This window comes from Montipora foliosa, chromosome 10 (genome assembly GCF_036669935.1).
Source record: "Montipora foliosa isolate CH-2021 chromosome 10, ASM3666993v2, whole genome shotgun sequence".
Lineage (NCBI taxonomy): Eukaryota > Metazoa > Cnidaria > Anthozoa > Scleractinia > Acroporidae > Montipora > Montipora foliosa.
The window spans coordinates 17,157,389-17,174,888 of record NC_090878.1 but is presented as its reverse complement, the minus strand read 5'-3'; the positions used below and the strand labels follow the sequence as shown (position 1 = coordinate 17,174,888).

At 39.3% G+C, this 17,500-nt stretch overlaps 1 protein-coding gene across 3 annotated transcripts in view; it reads left to right on the top strand.

The window, feature by feature from the left end:
* Positions 1–17,500, top strand: part of LOC137972410 (uncharacterized) — a 51,837-nt gene that overhangs the window by 11,748 nt on the left and 22,589 nt on the right. The window contains exons 10-19 of one of the 3 annotated variants that reach the window (XM_068819120.1): positions 48–112; positions 408–447; positions 1,124–1,177; positions 1,609–1,655; positions 1,953–2,081; positions 2,897–3,079; positions 6,933–7,042; positions 7,475–7,628; positions 7,798–7,943; positions 9,001–10,282. In XM_068819120.1, coding sequence (XP_068675221.1) covers positions 48–112; positions 408–447; positions 1,124–1,177; positions 1,609–1,655; positions 1,953–2,081; positions 2,897–3,079; positions 6,933–7,042; positions 7,475–7,628; positions 7,798–7,943; positions 9,001–9,940 — 1,868 coding nt within the window. In that variant the 3' untranslated portion in view covers positions 9,941–10,282. Of the gene's footprint in view, positions 1–47; positions 113–407; positions 448–1,123; positions 1,178–1,608; positions 1,656–1,952; positions 2,082–2,896; positions 3,080–6,932; positions 7,043–7,474; positions 7,629–7,797; positions 7,944–9,000; positions 10,283–15,835; positions 15,940–17,500 lie in introns of those variants that run through there. The other 2 variants (XM_068819118.1, XM_068819119.1) reach the window with 2 other exon arrangements.

Below are 17,500 nucleotides of genomic sequence, written 5' to 3'. Positions count from 1 at the left end.
CGATTGGCCATTTACTTTGGAGTTTCTTCTTTATTTCCTTCGTTTAGACAACGGAAAGCCACGACCTGATCCACCACCCTTAGAGGTTGGCATTAAAGTTGGTGGAAGTCGTGTAAGTAACTCAAGTAATTCAGTTGTAATATTTTTATGTAGATACCTATCATTTGGAAAATAAGGCGCATTGGGCATTCGCCAAAACTGACAAAATGACGTAGATCTTGAATTTATGTACGCTTGTCAGCTGGGAAATTCCGACATTACTGTGTTCTTAAAAAGCGGTTCTCAAAATAATTTCACAAATTTGCCGGGAGGGGTAATGACAGAATTCGCGGCGTCGCTCTTGCATGCAATTCGTGTCCGGCTATGATTATTCACTGTTCTTCATCATTACCTTTTGCCACACATAGATCGCTTCAGATGACGAGGAACTGTACAGTACAATTGCTGGTAAGTATCCTGGGAGCCGCATGTAACCTTAACCTGTTTTCTTTGTGGTGGCCAATTTTCCATCAAATTTAGAATCAACCATTGCCAACTCTCACTGAAGAGGTTTCAAGCACTATTCTTTCAGCAGAAGCAATACATAGAAAAGCAATATCAGCCCCTGTGTGACCCAACTCAAGTGGAGATTTCTTCAGAACGAGGCAGACTCATGCACCAACAAAACAAAATTAATCCTTTATGAACTAGACCCTGTAATTAACCTCCTCCCAATGTGTCATGCAGAGCTTTCAACTCTCCTTCTACAAGGCAGGCATACGTACTTAATTGCCCGCTGACCATAGGGGCCTTTCGAACATAACAGAACAGCGACGGGCAAACAAGTTGGCGACATTTACAAGTGCAGCCAAGAAGTTGAACCCGGGACTACCGTGATCAGAAGGGGTCTTGTCAAGGCAAGCACCCCAACCACTGGGCAGGGATGCCTCCCCATCTCTCCTCCTCAAACATGCCCTAAAACCATACGTTTCCGTTCTTGATTTACGAATCCTGATTGCGACATTGGAATTTATAGCTCAAACACGTTTTCTCGTCTTTGTACCCAGCTAAGTTTAACAACCAGATCTTAGTTTATAATCCTCCCTGAGTTGATTTTAGTAATTCTGCTAAACTTTACTTACAGATATTCTCAAGGATGTTAACCTAGATTCAACGAAGGATGATGACATCCAGTCTGGTAATACATTTCTAACGTTGAAGGTGGACTAGTAAAAAAATGTGTTACAATCCCTGGATGAGTTGAGAAAAGCTATTAATTTGCGATGCACTCAAAGCTTCAAACTTGTCAAATACAACGTGGTAATGACTCCACTGGGCGTTTTCACAGATGCCTTACACGCAATCCCCTAAATTAAAGAGAAACGACCTTATGTACTACTACAGTATCAAGTCATTTCTTTCAATAATCAGTATTAGCAACCTTTACAAAATGTTGTGTAAATCCATTAAAATGCTTTATAGGAAAGCCCTCCTAAGTTACGCTAAGTTAGTCGTGTTTTACTCCTTCTTGTGTCATGCCTGTTATAATCTGTCGAATCCTAATAAAATGTGTCTTCCTGAAATGAGAATTATAGTTAAACTAATTAGCTCCTTTCCTTTTTTTTCCAGGTATTTATGATGACCTAGTGCCAGATTATTTTAGCAAAGAAAATCAAGTAAGAAGTCATTTCATCTTCTTTATTCCTTCTTATGCCGATAAGACCGACAGGAAAGAACGGGTAAAAGGCACATCTCAATTTATTGAAATGACATACGCGTTTTTGGTGTATTTCCAAATAAAAGCTGATACCATATGCCTTTTCTAAGAGTATTTCAACTAACTACAGTAGCATGTAGAGTAATGTAATTTCTGTAACCTGTCTTAAGCGATAGAGCAACACTGATGAACATGCCAAATAAAATTCCCAGCGTCTTGAAAATAGTCTTATTGTTTGCTCTTTCAACATCTTTAGGGGTCCATATTGACGTGGGAGAGACTTTCACAACAAGATGTTCAGCATGCCAACGAGCTTCGCTGTCTCAATAATCCAAACATTGTACCAATATGGAAATACGACTTCTTCAATTCATTTCGCTGGATAGTAAGTAACCGACATCGGTGATGATATCCTGTGGGGACATTTTCAACATCGTCGTCATTGCCACCAAATCTTTCTTAACCCTCGGATTTTAGAGCAGCTTGGTGTAGCTAGCATCTCCGAGCATTTTCCCTCCGAACCATGGTATACCACAGAGGACAGATTATAGTGCCATCCTCGTCTCGAAGAGGCGATGGTTAGCGCTGTGGATTTGGGAAGGATCTTTTATGACTGTGTAGCCCGATCCTGGAGTGGCAGTCTCTGTTGCAAGTGGCGCAGACGTGCCTTGTGCTGAGCACCTGCCATCCGCCTTAGGGGCTCCACTCCGGAATTGTCCTTCTCCTGTCGGTGGCTCCAGTTCCGCCACGCGGAGGCCAGAAGTTGGACTTAGCTGACTGAGGCTCTTAGAGTCGAATGCCATTGGGAGCATTTTGAGAGGTTGTGAGAGCCCAGCCTCATAACCCACTCCCCAGCTATAACAGCCAGAGGAGATTAGAAAATCCGGGAACTCCTCTTTTACACCCCACAGGGTATGAACTTTGAAGGGTTGTGAAACGGGACCTACGGTTTATCATCCTTATCCGAGAAGACTAGAGAGTCTAACTATTTGCAAATGACATTAAAAAGGCAGCATAGCCGGTGTGTAAGGTGTTTAAACAGGTTTTCATGTTGACAAGCTATCAGATGTGAGAAAGCAGTAATTAATAGAGCTTTAAGCCTTAAAAATTGACTGACAAAAAACTGCCCGACATTAGTATTAGCGCAACACAAACGAAAACCATGGTAGGCCGTTAGTCAACCGATCATCTTTTTGTCAGGTCTCACGTCCAAACTGTCCCTATGGCAATCTCAAAGAGTACGTTCTTCAAAGACAGTGCAAAAAGGAAAACATAGAGATGTTTTTGTCCCAAGTGACCTCTGCATGTCACTATCTTCACAGTAAACACATTGTGCATGGGGCTCTTCGAGCTGAGTACGTCAATGTCGTATCACCAGACCTGGTAAGTTGGCCACTCTCACGACACGGTTTGATAGAACAAAATGATTACAAAATATTTGAAACTATTTTTATTTATTTATTTATAACAACTTTATTTGCAAAGAACATCGCAAAAAGGTTGCCGCCAGGGAAGAAGTGAATCCTCATATACGGCAACCCCCAAAATAGATTAGAATAAAACAATATAATATATCAATAAACATTAAATATAGAAATATTAAGAAACTATAAAATATAAATACATTATACGGTCATTAAAAATATTTGAACTATAAACATGGAGAAAATGTAGAATATTTACAAAGAGCAAAGAAAAATGAATAGATAAAAAAGATTATTGAGTCACGTTGTATAAATAACTTTTAAGACCTTTCTAAAATTTATTGACAGAATTACAATGAAGTAAATTTTCTGGCAGATCATTCCACTTATTAATATACCTAAGCCAAAAGGAGACTTTATAAATGTTAGTTAGAGCATATGGTGTCCAAATTTTGTAACCATGAGCAGACCTGGTACGACCTTTCAAAAACTGTAAGTAATCATGTAAATTGACTTTAGAAAAACCATTAATAAACTTAAATAATTGGACTATGCCAAGAAAGTCACGACGAGAGAAAAGACTTGGCCATCCCAGGTATTCTAAACGTTCATTGTACTCAATGGAACTCCCTAAAATCCATCTTGAGACATTCCTCTGAATTTTTTCAAGTTTATCAGATAGATATTTTAAAAGATTAATTGCTCGAAAACTGAAGGCATGTGGATTAGCTCATTGAGAAATCATAACCAAAACCCTTTGGTATTAAATGACCAGATAATCCAATAAAAGCTTTCCGTGTATATTTTACAGATAACCAAAAACTTCTCAAAGAAAAGAATTGTATTGAGCGTTTGCATTCAGTAAAAAACGTAATTAATATCTGGTCCTTTAGAGGCCTATCGATTTACGGAAAGATGACGATAGTCGAATTTTTTCTTATTCCAAAGTTTCCCTACTCTTGTTCAGGTCTACCGATTCCTATAAAGAACCGATCAAAGAATTGAATAAGTTATTGTTTAAATTCTTATGGAAAGGCACACATAAAGTGAAAAGAGTGTCCGTAATAAAAGAATATCAGGAAGGAGGGTTGAGAATGGTTGTTTATGAATGCATGGTGAAATCGTTAAGACTTGCCTGGTTAAGACGAATTATTAACGGAATTAATGCAGCATGGAAGAGCTTCCTGTAACACCTTTTGAGCCCCTTAGGAGGTTTCTTTCTTTTTGCTTGTAATTAGAACATATACGATTGCACAATTCCTTCTTAATCCTATTATGAACTCCTTTCTTGGTGCTCAGATTTCCGTCAGACTTTCGCCACAGAAACGAATTGGACAAATATCGCAATAACTGCGAGATTAGAATAGACAATAAGCGTGTACATTACAAAACCTATTATGAAGCTGGAATTATATGCAACCGGGCAGGTCTTCGTAGGTCTATTACAACATCTCGCAGAGGTGAAAACTGGCTGCCATCAATACGTCCTCTAACGTATGTGATTGATAACAACATATTTGATATAACTAAAAAGAGTCAAAAGAATTTTATGCTCTACTTTTCAGGAAAAAAGCACAACTTCCTAATATCGCTTATAACTTACAGAGTGATTTTAATTTTACTAGCGACCAGTTGAGACAAATTTTCCAGTTATCTCATCCGTCACTCTTGAATCGTAAGTTAAAGCTTTTCAATACAAAGTTCTTAACTCAGTTCTCCATACAAACACCAAATCATATAAAATGGGCTTCAGAACAAATGATTTATGTACTTTCTGCGAGGTGAAGCTCACTGAACCATCTGGTCTACCACTGCTCTTAGAGCGGTTTTCAAATGAGTGTCGTAAAACCAAAACCAAAGTAATTACTTTGGCCAATCAAGAAGGACGGAGAAAATCCAAGAAACCAATCAAAACTCGAATTACACTTAGCCGACACAAAGCGCGGGAAAATGTGCACGTGCGAGCCACGATTGGTTTTGGTTTCAACAGGAAAAGAAAACAAACAGCGGTTACAAGCATTTTCATTTTATACTTGACGTTTCGTATGTTTCAGCATACATCATCAGAAGTGACGGTTAAAACTGTTACACAGAATTTTGGTTTCACTTCTGATTGGTTGAAAAAGTGACGCGAGAACTTTGAAGCAATCACTGAGTGAAGTAATCATAAACCAAAGCAATTCGCTAATTACTTTCTACACTCAATTGAAAACCGCTCTATTCTAAGCAGTTTTCGATCGATTTTGAAATTTATTGGTGCATTATTTGAAATCAAAGAATCCACCTTTCCCTGCAGAATGTTCTTGTTGAAATCATCACAGAAACGAAACTACTCGCCCTTTATGTATATTGCTAAACTATATATTTCATAATAATTGGAAAGCTTTTTTGTAGACTTCCAGAAATTCCCAAATTCTTCTCAACCTTCATGGATTTCGAGCAAAAATTGCTGTAATATATAAAACTAAAACTAAGAGTTTCAGTGTGAAAGAGAGTGCTGCCGTGGAAACTGGGAGCAGCGACTGGTATTTATTTATTTTTTTAACAGTTGCAAGTTTTTGAAGCAAGAGGGTACCCGAAATGTGCGTGAAAGTATTAAAAGAGCGAAGAAAGGTGTGCATATCTTTAGCCTGTGTGACAGGGGTTACTATTTTCTAAGGAAAAGGATAATTTCAAAACAATGGCATGTCAGTTCATTTTTTAAATTTAAAGTTCTGTTCTTCTGACATTTCTTGCCCCTTTTCAGCAAAAGAGTTACCTTTTGAGAAATGCTTAGCGTAGTTGAGCAAACGACAATTTACGTTTATTGGCGTGCTTGACAACAGACTACGAGCAGTCTCATATTTTTCTTTGACATAGTAGAGCGCGCGATTTCGTGGCACGCCTCGTTTTTACCACCAATTTGCATAAAATAATAATTTCACCCGTCGTGCGTGGCTCCGAGGAAAGAACGACGACTGCTTGTGGTCTAGCTCGAGAACTGATTTTCTCTTCGCTCAACGGTTGAAGACGTTGAAGAACAATTTGACTCGGTGGTCAAATGTAAGAGATTCAAAGACTGAACATGTACGGTACGGTTGAATGACGATCAATGACGACCCACTGGAAAAGTACTCGACTCGAAGGCTGTGAGGTTGTAAGACTCCCTTCCACGTGCACGCGACGTCATCACGGGTATCAATACCACGGAATATAGACACGATAACACCACAGTCGACTGCGCATGCGTCCGATCTTACATTCCACAAATTTTGATTTTTTTCGCTGATATCAAGAATAGGCTGCTGCCTCGCTAAGGCTCGCCAGCAATAAATAATCTGTAAGAGAAAGCTCTCTTTAGGGAAAAAAATGGGTACTCTCACCTTATCTATCATAGTGTAACTACCGTATTGAAAGTAATGTAAGTACTGTTTTGTAAGTACGTCAAGTATCTTGTTGTCAATAATGTAAGTACAGTCGTATAAGTGAAGTAAGTAATTTCTAAGTAATGCTCTTTGTGTTGAAATAATATAATTGTTGGGAGAAAAAAGTAATTCGCAATAAAATAGAAATTAAAAGAAAAAATGATTACAAAATGCGTGCCATTCCCTCGTCAAGATACTTACAGAACTATATCTGGAACATCAAAATGAACCCTCGACCGTCGGAAAAAGATTACCTATTTTGGAGCACTTAACTTGCTTCAGGCAGCTCTGGTCCGTCACCAAATCAGGCCACTGAGAAATTGAAAGAGATGATGCACGTTCGATCTGAAATGATTTTGTTCAGTACAGGGCTATCAAGATACAATGACTGAAAATTGTCCTTTGCAGGTTCAAGTTGGTCGACTGGGACGCTCCAAGGGTCTTTCTATGAGCGCTTATGAAGTCACTAGTTCATCCTGTGTTGCACAAGTTGCAATGCCACCTGATGCCAGTAGATGGTGAGATATAAGCTACCTAGAAAAAGGAAAAAAAATAGGAACGGCAAGGAAAGTGAGCATTTAGGAGCGGTGAAAAAGTCAGCTGATTTAATTCTCTCAGTTTTACAAGGCACAGCTGCATTCATCCACAAGCTACGACATCCATGCCCAATTCAATGCAATGACGTATTAGAAGCTAAGAATGCTCTCAGACACTGACTCCATTCTTTAAAGTGACATCGGGCACAAGTTTTCGCTCTCTTCCAAAGGGACTTCCCTGAAACATCGAATTACCTTTTTTTCTCATGAAGGTACCACACCAAAGACCCATTTCTCATTTTTACTTAGCGTTGTGCAAAATTCAGATGATACACAACAAGCCGAGTGTACCTCTTAGAGAACATTTTTCTTATTGACGCCAAAATTAACACAGAAGACGCCTTTTTTCAACAGGAGCGCACCAGAGGTTATCATGGATGGATATTATTCACATGCCAGTGATGTGTGGGCATTTGGTATTCTAGCCTGGGAACTCTATGCATCCTACCAATATGGTCAAGAAGAACGACAATTTGCGATTCCTTATCACTCGCTTGACAATGACGAGGTAAATTTTATTATAGCGAAATCCTGTCTCTTTAGATTTTTTTCTGCCGCACCCAAATACTATAAGTTTGCAAGATTGTAACCAAGCCATGATACAAAAATCTGCATCGTTTTTACTCGTCGATCCACCAACATGAACTAACCGTTTGTGATCATCATCTTCCTTACAGATTCTGCGTTATCAGCGAGACAGCGGTCCACTCAGCCGACCTAAATGCTGTCCTGATTGGGTCTACATCCTCATGCATCAGTGTTGGGCTTTCGATTCAAAGCAGAGACCTCCGTTCCTCGCCATTTTCGATTGTCTCACGAGCAGGTATTTCTCCTACGTAGATCCACTACTCAAGCGTCACCGGGTTGTTGCATGTTGAGTAGGCCGTCCACAGAGATACAACAAAAAATACCGCTTTTTGCTTAATTAAAAGGAAAAAAGGAAAAAAAAAAAAAGAAAAAGAAAGGAACATTATTTAAGTGTGTAGTCGTCCTTGCGCTGGAGCACTAATTGGGGATACTGTAAACTGAAATCAACAAATTAACGCAAATCAAATCAAATGTTAGTTCTTGAGAAGAGGAGAAAAACGGAGTACCCGGAGAAAAACCTCCCGGAGCATTATAGAAAACAACAAACTCAAGGAACATATGATACCGAATCTGGAGACGAACCTGGGCCACATTGGTGGAAAGCGAGTGCTCTCACCACTACGCCAACCCTGCACCCCTAATATAAGTTACTTAAAGTAAGAAGTTACGTATTGTAAGAAACCACTTCAACAGGAACTAATTTCACACATATCCACATTTTTGGTTTACACGATAATGGAACATTACGAGGAGTAACTTAGGACCAAGGACCATACGGTCCTGAATCCCCCGCTTTTCTCACGTTTTGATTTACTCTTTTAAAAAAAAAAATCTTGTATGTATTCCTTGTAGCAGTAGTTCTTCTATTTTTGCTCGGTAAATGTCTAGCGACGATTAAAAAAAATAAAACGGCGTCATACGAGATGCTTATAACGCCTCCCTTTACATCAAATTGGCGAATGGTAAAGTTCATTTAACCAGGTTCATCGAGCTGAAGGTATCTTCATAGTTTGAAGTAAATGGGAGCCTTTGATTATGTCGTTTATGAAGTATAATATTCGAAAACATGATCTCTGGTAGGTTATTTTGCTTGCCACATGTGTATGAACGCTGGAAATAGAATTGTGATCCAGGAAGTGAAGATTCTTTTCGACAACGCGCTTTCGTCTGGGCAAAAATGTTCGTGGCCTCTCGTGGGATCAGAGTCCAGTAAGCTTGAGGGGAATAAACTGCTCACCATGTTAATCTTTTTTTTTTTTTTTTTTTTTTTTTTTTTTTTTTTTGGTTAAAAGGGAACCAATGAAGTCTTGGATTATGCAGCTTTGGTTGAGAACACACAACAAAGAAAAATGGCCGGATCTTTCTGTCTCTCAAGGGATTGACGTGCCTCACGTTTTAGGAAAAGATAGTCACCCCTCTGAAGGCAACATAGAGAAAATGTGTTCCGAAGAGTTCTATTCTCAACACCGCTATAAGTATGTAGAGACCTCAGATGTTTATGGCCCTCAGGAAAGGTTTGAGAAATCCGTAAATCCTTCAGATAGCCCACCATACGAAAACAGCAGCCAAGTTGGCAAAACAAAAGAATCAGATTATTTGTGCCCTGTGACTGAAACTAAAAACCAAACAGATGATGTGCTCTATGCAAACGTTGACTATGAAAAGTGGATCAAGGAGAACCAAAACGCTATATATGCAAATGACCGTTCTTCCAAAGACGAACCACTATATGATGACCCAGGAGAACGTGGCGTAAATCTCTCATGGTTAGAGGTAGTCGGCGACAATGAATTCAATAACCATAAACGCTTAAGAGCTAGACACACTGCACACACAGCGAACAAGGGTTCAGATGCAGATGAAAACTGTGAAATTCACTCCGGCAAAGAGGAAGCTTTCATCCCAAAAGGTAGTATAAATAAAGAATGTCAGTTAAATGAAATACCCTGCAAACGGCCAGTTGTACTCTCGAAGGGAAGAAAATACCAGCTTCCCAGGAAGCACGGAAGTGATCAAGAAGTTCCGATGGGAAAAGAGGAAACAGAGAGTTCACAGAGTTCTCATCCCACGAAAAAGGCAAAATGGCAACCCGAAAGTGAGGAAGACGTTTACAATTGTGCAATTGCAACCTCGGGTGATTCACAGGAGGAAAGTATGAATACAAACAGGGAAGATAAGAAAGAAAATGCGAGCCTCGAAGAAGCATGCAAAGAAGAGCCAAACTACTTGTAAGAGGGAACGCCACGTGATGGTGGTGCACCAAACGAGCAAAATGGATGATGATCAGGAATATTGGGCCAGATTCAGGTCCTCTGGCCATTAAACATTGGTGAATAACGTAGTAGCTATGGATTTACCTTGAGAAATACAACAGAAAGGAAAGTGTATGACATGTTGAGCCTTAAGATAAGGGAAAAATTGCTGGACAAGATGTTCCGTGATCATATCAGTTTCAGAACCGTAACTTAAGGTTCATATTGTAACCAACATCCTGACATGTACAATATATTAATCAGACATGGTTGGATTCCTCTCTGATTTGAAGTCTAATAAATGCAAGATACAAAGTTACCATTCACGACCCAACGTTTCCAACTGCCAGTTCTGATCTAAGGCTGAAAAGGGACTTTTCATATTCTTGCCGCGTGTGCAGCGTTCCTTTCTTTTAATAAGATGTAAATTGGTAAAAGAATGCCATCATCACACCTCCACACTAGCATGTGAGTCGAAATGAATGAAACGAGTCTTGAACCGTAACTTTGTAAGTTGTAAATGAGAGAAACGATCCTCGCACTTATCAAGAAAACTTAAGCAATTGTCTCTAACCGACGCCTAAAAAATTCAGGAGCATGGTTTCAACGGGATACGAACCCATGACCTCTGCAATGTCGGTACAATGCTCAACCAACTGAGCTATCAAGCCACACAGTTGGGAGCAGGTAATTTTTTTTTTTTTTTTCATTTTGCCTATAACCAACACTTCAAATATACATTTAACGGAGCGTCATATCACTCCAACTTTAGAGTAATCATCGTCTTCAAAAAATTCCATATTTTTCCTGTGGGTGGGCTAAACCTATAAGTTGCGTATGTTACTCGATATTTACTGACAACAGGTTATGTGTTGGCCATGGCAATTGACGTGAGTGTTTTTCGTAATAGCCCGCCTGGCCCGCCAAGTCCGGAAACTAATTAGGGTGGCAGTTGCTTGTTCAGGTTAGGGCGGCAGTTTATAACTTCAATACGTACAGTTATAGGCTGGGAGTAGTCTCTAATTTCGGAGCGCGTGTATTTCGCCCGCCCCACAATCCATCGCCGAAACTGGAGATTACTCGCAATCTAATAAAGTTAAGCTGACTAAAGGGAATTGAAGTTCCAATAAAAGCACCTGAGCGAAACTTGTAAGCTGTCGACCGTAGATTACAGTCTCTATATTGATAGTGTAGCACCCAACGTTTGTGTACTTCGAAATTTGTACGTACGTTTTAAAGCACAATGCTCTATACATTTTATATGCCTAAAGTATATCTTTATGTATGCATTCACATCGAATTCAGTTCGCTTTAAGTCTGCTGTGGCGACCACACAACACCTGAACAACCACAGGTCGCCCAGGCTCAGGCACTGACAAAAAATAATTTTAAGACATCGCTTGTGTGGCACGGCGACTTCTGCACAATATTGTTCATGTCCATATATCTAATAACAATAAAATGAAACGTCAAACCTAGATCATCTCTTCAAGTGCCTTTTTAATCTCTGCATCACGCTGTCGGGGTTATTTGACACATAGAACAACGGTGTCATACTACGAACAGGAATTTTGGAATTAGGGAGATTAAGCACGCGCGTTTTTGAGACGCAGACGGTCACCGGAACTGAGAGAACATTTCGCGAGCCAGGACAGTTGTGTCTCCCAGATATTTATATCAATCATCTCTAATGGAGAAAAAAATACTTATCACTGTAAATGTGGTTGTGTGAAGACTAGTTAAAAGGGAAAACAGCTTACTTCGGTTGCCGTCCGCGTCTCAAAAACGCACGTGCTTAACTCCCCAATGACAAGATTCGATACCCTCGAATTAAGAACAAAAATTCCAAATAAGGTCGCTCGAACATTAACTCACGCTTACCGGTCAGTACAAAATGCAGACTGCGGTCTGCGGACCCGTACTGCGGACCGGGTATAAAACAAGGACCAGATATAAAAAGCGGTCTGAGTATAAAAAATTAAAAACGGAGTATGAAACAAAACTAGAATTAAATTAGCTCAGATACAGATTTTTAAAAAAAAGGCCTTGAGTCCTCTCATTCCGTGTCAAAATATTGTCAAGTACACAGAAATGCTCAGTCACAACACCGACAGGGCTAGAGAAAGTAAGAGTAGAGATTTTATAAACTTTTGTTTAGGCCTAATTAGGCCTAAGGTTAGCTTTTAAGAATGTTTAGGATACTTTCTGTATTGGTGAAGCAATGACCTGCAACCCGCGACCTACGACATGCGACCTGCAAATTAGACCCGCCGATCACGATGAAGTCCTTCAAATTTCTCAATTTCTAAACGTAAAGCTGGTGACCCGCGAAGGAGTCTTACCTCTGGCAAATACATTACACCGGCCATGCTGAAAGAAACGTCAGCAACATCTATCACCTGACAGATATGCACATGACAATGATGGAACGAAACATTCACCGTTCCCATGACGGACCTCAATTCATGTCATCAGCTGTCCCCATTTAATTACTCCCTGTATTTTTTTACAGTGTTTTGTACTCAGTCCGCGTTTTGAGTCTAGCCCGCAGCCTTCAGTCAGCATTTTATACTCCGTCCACGGTTTATACCAGGTCCGCAGTCCGGGTCCGTAGTCCGCAGTCCTTGTTTTATACTGACCGATTAACTTCACCTCACAGAGCTAAACTAGGATGTTACCTTCAATAAGCGCAAACGAACGCGAGCCAGAGTCTTTACACCTCTCAATTCCGCCGCCATTTTACTTCTGACAAAGAGTTCAAGAAGGCCACACTCGGTCTAACTGGGAACGAGAGAAAACCTGGCCTGCAGGCCTGGCCGCCGGGATAAACACCCAGGGAGTTTTTTTCTTTCTTCTCAGCGACAGTAATCGGCCCAACCTAACTTAGCTGGATTAAGTCAGGTGAATACTGTATGTGCTGTTTCATGAACGAGCAGAAGTGTTTTGTCAAGTTTTAACACCAAAACGATCGGGAAAACAAATATTAAGCTAAGAATACATAGTTTGTTCAAAACAGAAACTCGTTTCCATAGCAGTGAATCGGAGCGAAGAAACCCTTTTGAGATAAGGCTTTCACGCCGCTTATTTAAACAAGTTCCGGATTTCGAACGCAGTTTAGAACAACCATCTTGCCTTCAGAACCACCTTGGAAAGCTGTTTCAAGTAAACAGATGCTATACATCTTGCTATCATGACACTTTATTCCCAAGAAACAATGATAAACTGGAATTTGCCATAGAAGGAATGTCTTAGTTCTTCAAAGCAATGGCTAACGTTTGCTTTAATAACCGACCTTGTGTGTATCACTCGTGAAATTTGGTTAACCTTATTTTGGGGTTGAGAGTTTGCTTTGTAAATTTCTCCCCCCTCACTTTACAGACTTTACAGACTTTTGTCTGTGATTTTTCCTCAACTCACCACTCACACACACAATATTCCCCTCAAACTACCTGCTAACTAGTGAATGTTTTAGTTAGTGGAGAGAAACCCCTTCTTGTAAGAAGGATTCTTCTATCAACACCAATTAAGAAAGCCACAAAGGTTGCTAGGTTAACTGCTGCTTCATGTATTACTATTAAATAACCAACCGTTACAACAAACTGAGGAGTCCAAAACTCAAATATTTTAGTGCAGTGGTCGAGGTCTGGGAAAGTTAAGGGGCTGTATGGGTGTCTAGTTAAACAAAGGCTTTTTTTCAACTCCTTTAAAATCAGAGGTTCAAAGATATTACTCATGATACAGTGATCATACCCAGACATGAAGCATTGTTTCAGCGTGCTCTGAATTTTGCTGCAAAAGCTCCTGCTGTGGACCTTACCCAGGAAGGGTTGTGAGCATATTTAGTCGGAGAAACTTAATCTTAAGACAATAAAATAATAAATTGATGTTTATTCTAAAATCCTACCCTGTTTGGTTACTTAGATCGATAAATTTCAAATAACTCTAAAATGGTTTGTAAAATGTTGTAAAATAGGCATATGGAAGCATTAGCAAGTATTGTGCATCGAAGACGGAGGGGAGAGGGCAAGGGCTTAGTACTAAGAGGGAGGAGGTAATTTTGTTAGTTACCCCCAAATCGCATATGACAAAATCCCTAAAAAATTGTGCCAAAACCAATCAACGAAACCCGGCTTAAATGATCAAATTAGTGTTATTATCAATTCGATTCTGTTTCCGTAATGAAAAACAAAAGTCTTTACTGAAAGGTAACGAATAAAATCGAAATGCGAAGAATATTTTCATGGATATCCATTTGTTACGCTCCGCGGGCAAAACAGTACATGAATTCACGCCCAGTGATTTCAGACTTGTAATGTGTGCAATGCGCTACATTGTAATACGAAATGAAACAAACTGACATAAAGACAAACAGCTTATCATAGCTAGAAAAACAGGACTCATTTAAACGTACTAGCACTGGTTTAATCCATGAATTCGAGATCAATTACCTGGTATAACATTAAAATCCGTCAAAGCAATTCAGAGGGGTTTTCCCGTAATTAAAGTGAAATACTACTCCTTATTATATAGATATTGATGAAATACCAGGATTTTTCCTTTTGCTGAAAAATCATATCTTCACCGCGCACAGTGAACATATCATTTTTATATTTCACATGTGAGGAAATAGGTGTTGTCACGGTAACCAACACGATTAGCTAATAAAACGCAAGCTTTCTCTTCATTGTAAGATACTTTTGTGCTTTAATAATAATTGAATAATTAATAATAATAATTTAATAATTAATAATTCTCGTGCTGAAAGTATCTCTCACTCGTTCGCTTCGCTCACTCGTGAGAGATACTTGCAGCACTCGAAGATAAAATTCGTATCCCCGCGCGGCTATGTAATATCCTCTATTTCTACATTATCAAAGCCATACTACTGGCCTTCTACATTATCAAAGCCATCAAGACAACCGATACAAGAAATCGTCATTAGTAACAATGATCCAGAGAGCCCACGGCCTCTCCTGGACTAATGATCTGTTCAATAAAGAGTGCAATGAAATTAAAACTATCTTTCAAAAGCTACAATATATACCCAACTGAGCTTATAGAAAATACCATCAAAAATTTCCAAAAATCTATTAGCAATGGTTCTACCACCACTCGTGATGTTCAAGATTGCTCGATCAGGATAGTGTTGCCATTTATCGACCAAAAATCTGCTGATTCTGTTAAACACCAACTTTGCCATCTCAACAAGAAATTAACTGGGGATTTGCAACCAGTCTTCACTAGCCAAAAACTGGAAAATGTTCTCAAGATCCAAGAGCAAAAACCGCCTTTGGTCAACCAACAACTTGTTGTATATTATTATAAATGTGGTTCGTGAGAAGCGGACTTCGTAAAAAAAGAACATCAATATTCTGCGATTGGCAAACATCGATGGGAAGAAAATGGTTTACAAAAAAAATCCCAGATCAATGCTTCACAATTCTGAAAAAATGCGAAACAAAGTTTAACTGTCTCATATATGAGATGATGTTCATCAAAGAAAAATCTCCATCACTCAACACACAAACTGACTCCGTAGAACAGTCGTGACCGTCACTTAACCGTCACTGAACCATTTCTTGATTTAATTTATTCAACAATTTTTGTACTTATATGCGGCTTATAATTTATTCTTTCACTTGACAATGACATCTCGACGATGTCGAAACGTTGTGCGAACCTTTTAGCGTTTATCTTTTTTATTAATTAAGTGAGATAGATTTAATAAAGCTTGAAAACTACCTGTACATGCAATGTTTGCAATGCGCTGCATTGCAATACGAAATGAAGCGCTAGTTTACGTCATCAATTCGAGATCAATTTCCTGGTATGAGATCACATCCACCAAGCCAATATTAATTCAGAGGGGTTTTCCCGTAATTAAAGTGAAATAGATTTAATAAAGGTTGGAAAAACTACCTCTAGTTAAATAAGCCTGTTCCTTTGTGGCTACAGGGGTTGACATGGCTTTGCCAAATGGTAAGTACGACTGTCCATTTTCTGAGTAATGTGCATGCTTGCTTGGACGAATATTGAAACGTAATGTGACTGGCGGAGGGTTCTTTATTATGAAAGTGGTGGAATTTACCTGATCTTTGATTACGAGGAAGTTGTTTAAGCGCTAAAGTCAGCCAATGTAATCTCCTAGTTCTCGGGTGCATGGCCCGTTTGCCAACTCCTTCGTCCACAGTGTTTTGGAAGCTTAGGATAGACAGATGTTTAGCGATTCTCGAATACATTTCAATATTATGATCACCAATTATTTCCGTGATCTCGTTGAGGGACAGGAATAACTCTTGGACACCTGACATCTTCCTATTATTATAGAACCCTTTTCACATTTAACTGGCCTCACTAATTAATAAGGTTCTATAAACTGAGCTGTTTAAGAACGAGATGCTTCCGTGAAGCATACACTGGATTGCCTGTGGTACGTGTTACAGAAAATCAGAAGGCACTGAATTGTGTGGTATTGAACTACAGCATTCCAGTATCTGAAGAATAACAAATAAAAGAGAAGCGAGAAACATTGGCTTCTGGGCTGACATGTTGATAATTTTCAAGTTCCCTCACAACTTCTCTTCACCACAAGTTTAAGCGTGCCCTCGGAGCATCTGAGAGCTTTGTAATACTAAAGTTCACTGAATTTTAACCCTGCCGGCGGGGTTAGTATCTGGATGGGAGACCAAAACAATATACCCCTCACAGAACAGATGCATCGGACCGAAAATACTATTAACGCCAACAAATGCGAACTCTGCCACGTACAGATTTTGTTAGCTTGCTTTATGCAAAAGTAAATAACTATTGATACACAGTTTTGAGAAAGAGCAGAAGGAAGTTTCCGGGACGGTCGATCGAGAATATTTACGTCATGAAAACCACATTAATTTTGAACCGTGAATATAGCGACAAACATTTTGGGAGATTTTTACTACGTTCAAATAAATCGCAAAATCGAAAGTGACATGGTGGGAATTCAGCGGGCGCCGTGATTAAGTTACCGCGGCATGTTTACTCGCCAAACAGTGAAGCATCTGTGTCAAATGATGGCAAGATACCGGGTTTTTGTAAGTTTCTTTTTCTGTCAAGTGTTATAAAGTTTGACAATAAAATGAGCGAAGTCAAAACAAAGATCACAATCCCCAACTCTTGAGGTTGACCATTCGTTTATGCAAAGGCAAAATTTACTCTCCAAGACGCATACGACGTTATTTAGCACCAGGTAATTCCATCATTTTGGAAATAGCAGCTACTTTATTATTCATCGGCGTCACAATTTTTCACTGATGTTGGGGCTCATTTTGTTGAAACTCAAGCACCCTTCCAACAGGCCTGTGAACCCTTCCTGCTTACAGAGCAATACTAAAAAAATTCTCCCATATCACAATATTTCAACCTTAAGCTCGAAAATTCAATACACAACATGATATTATAATTCACAAAGGCAGAAAATACCACAGAATCCTTTTCCAGCGAAAAACTTATTGAAAAAACAACATATTTGCTCTTAGAGGCGAAAACCTCTTCCTATTTCATT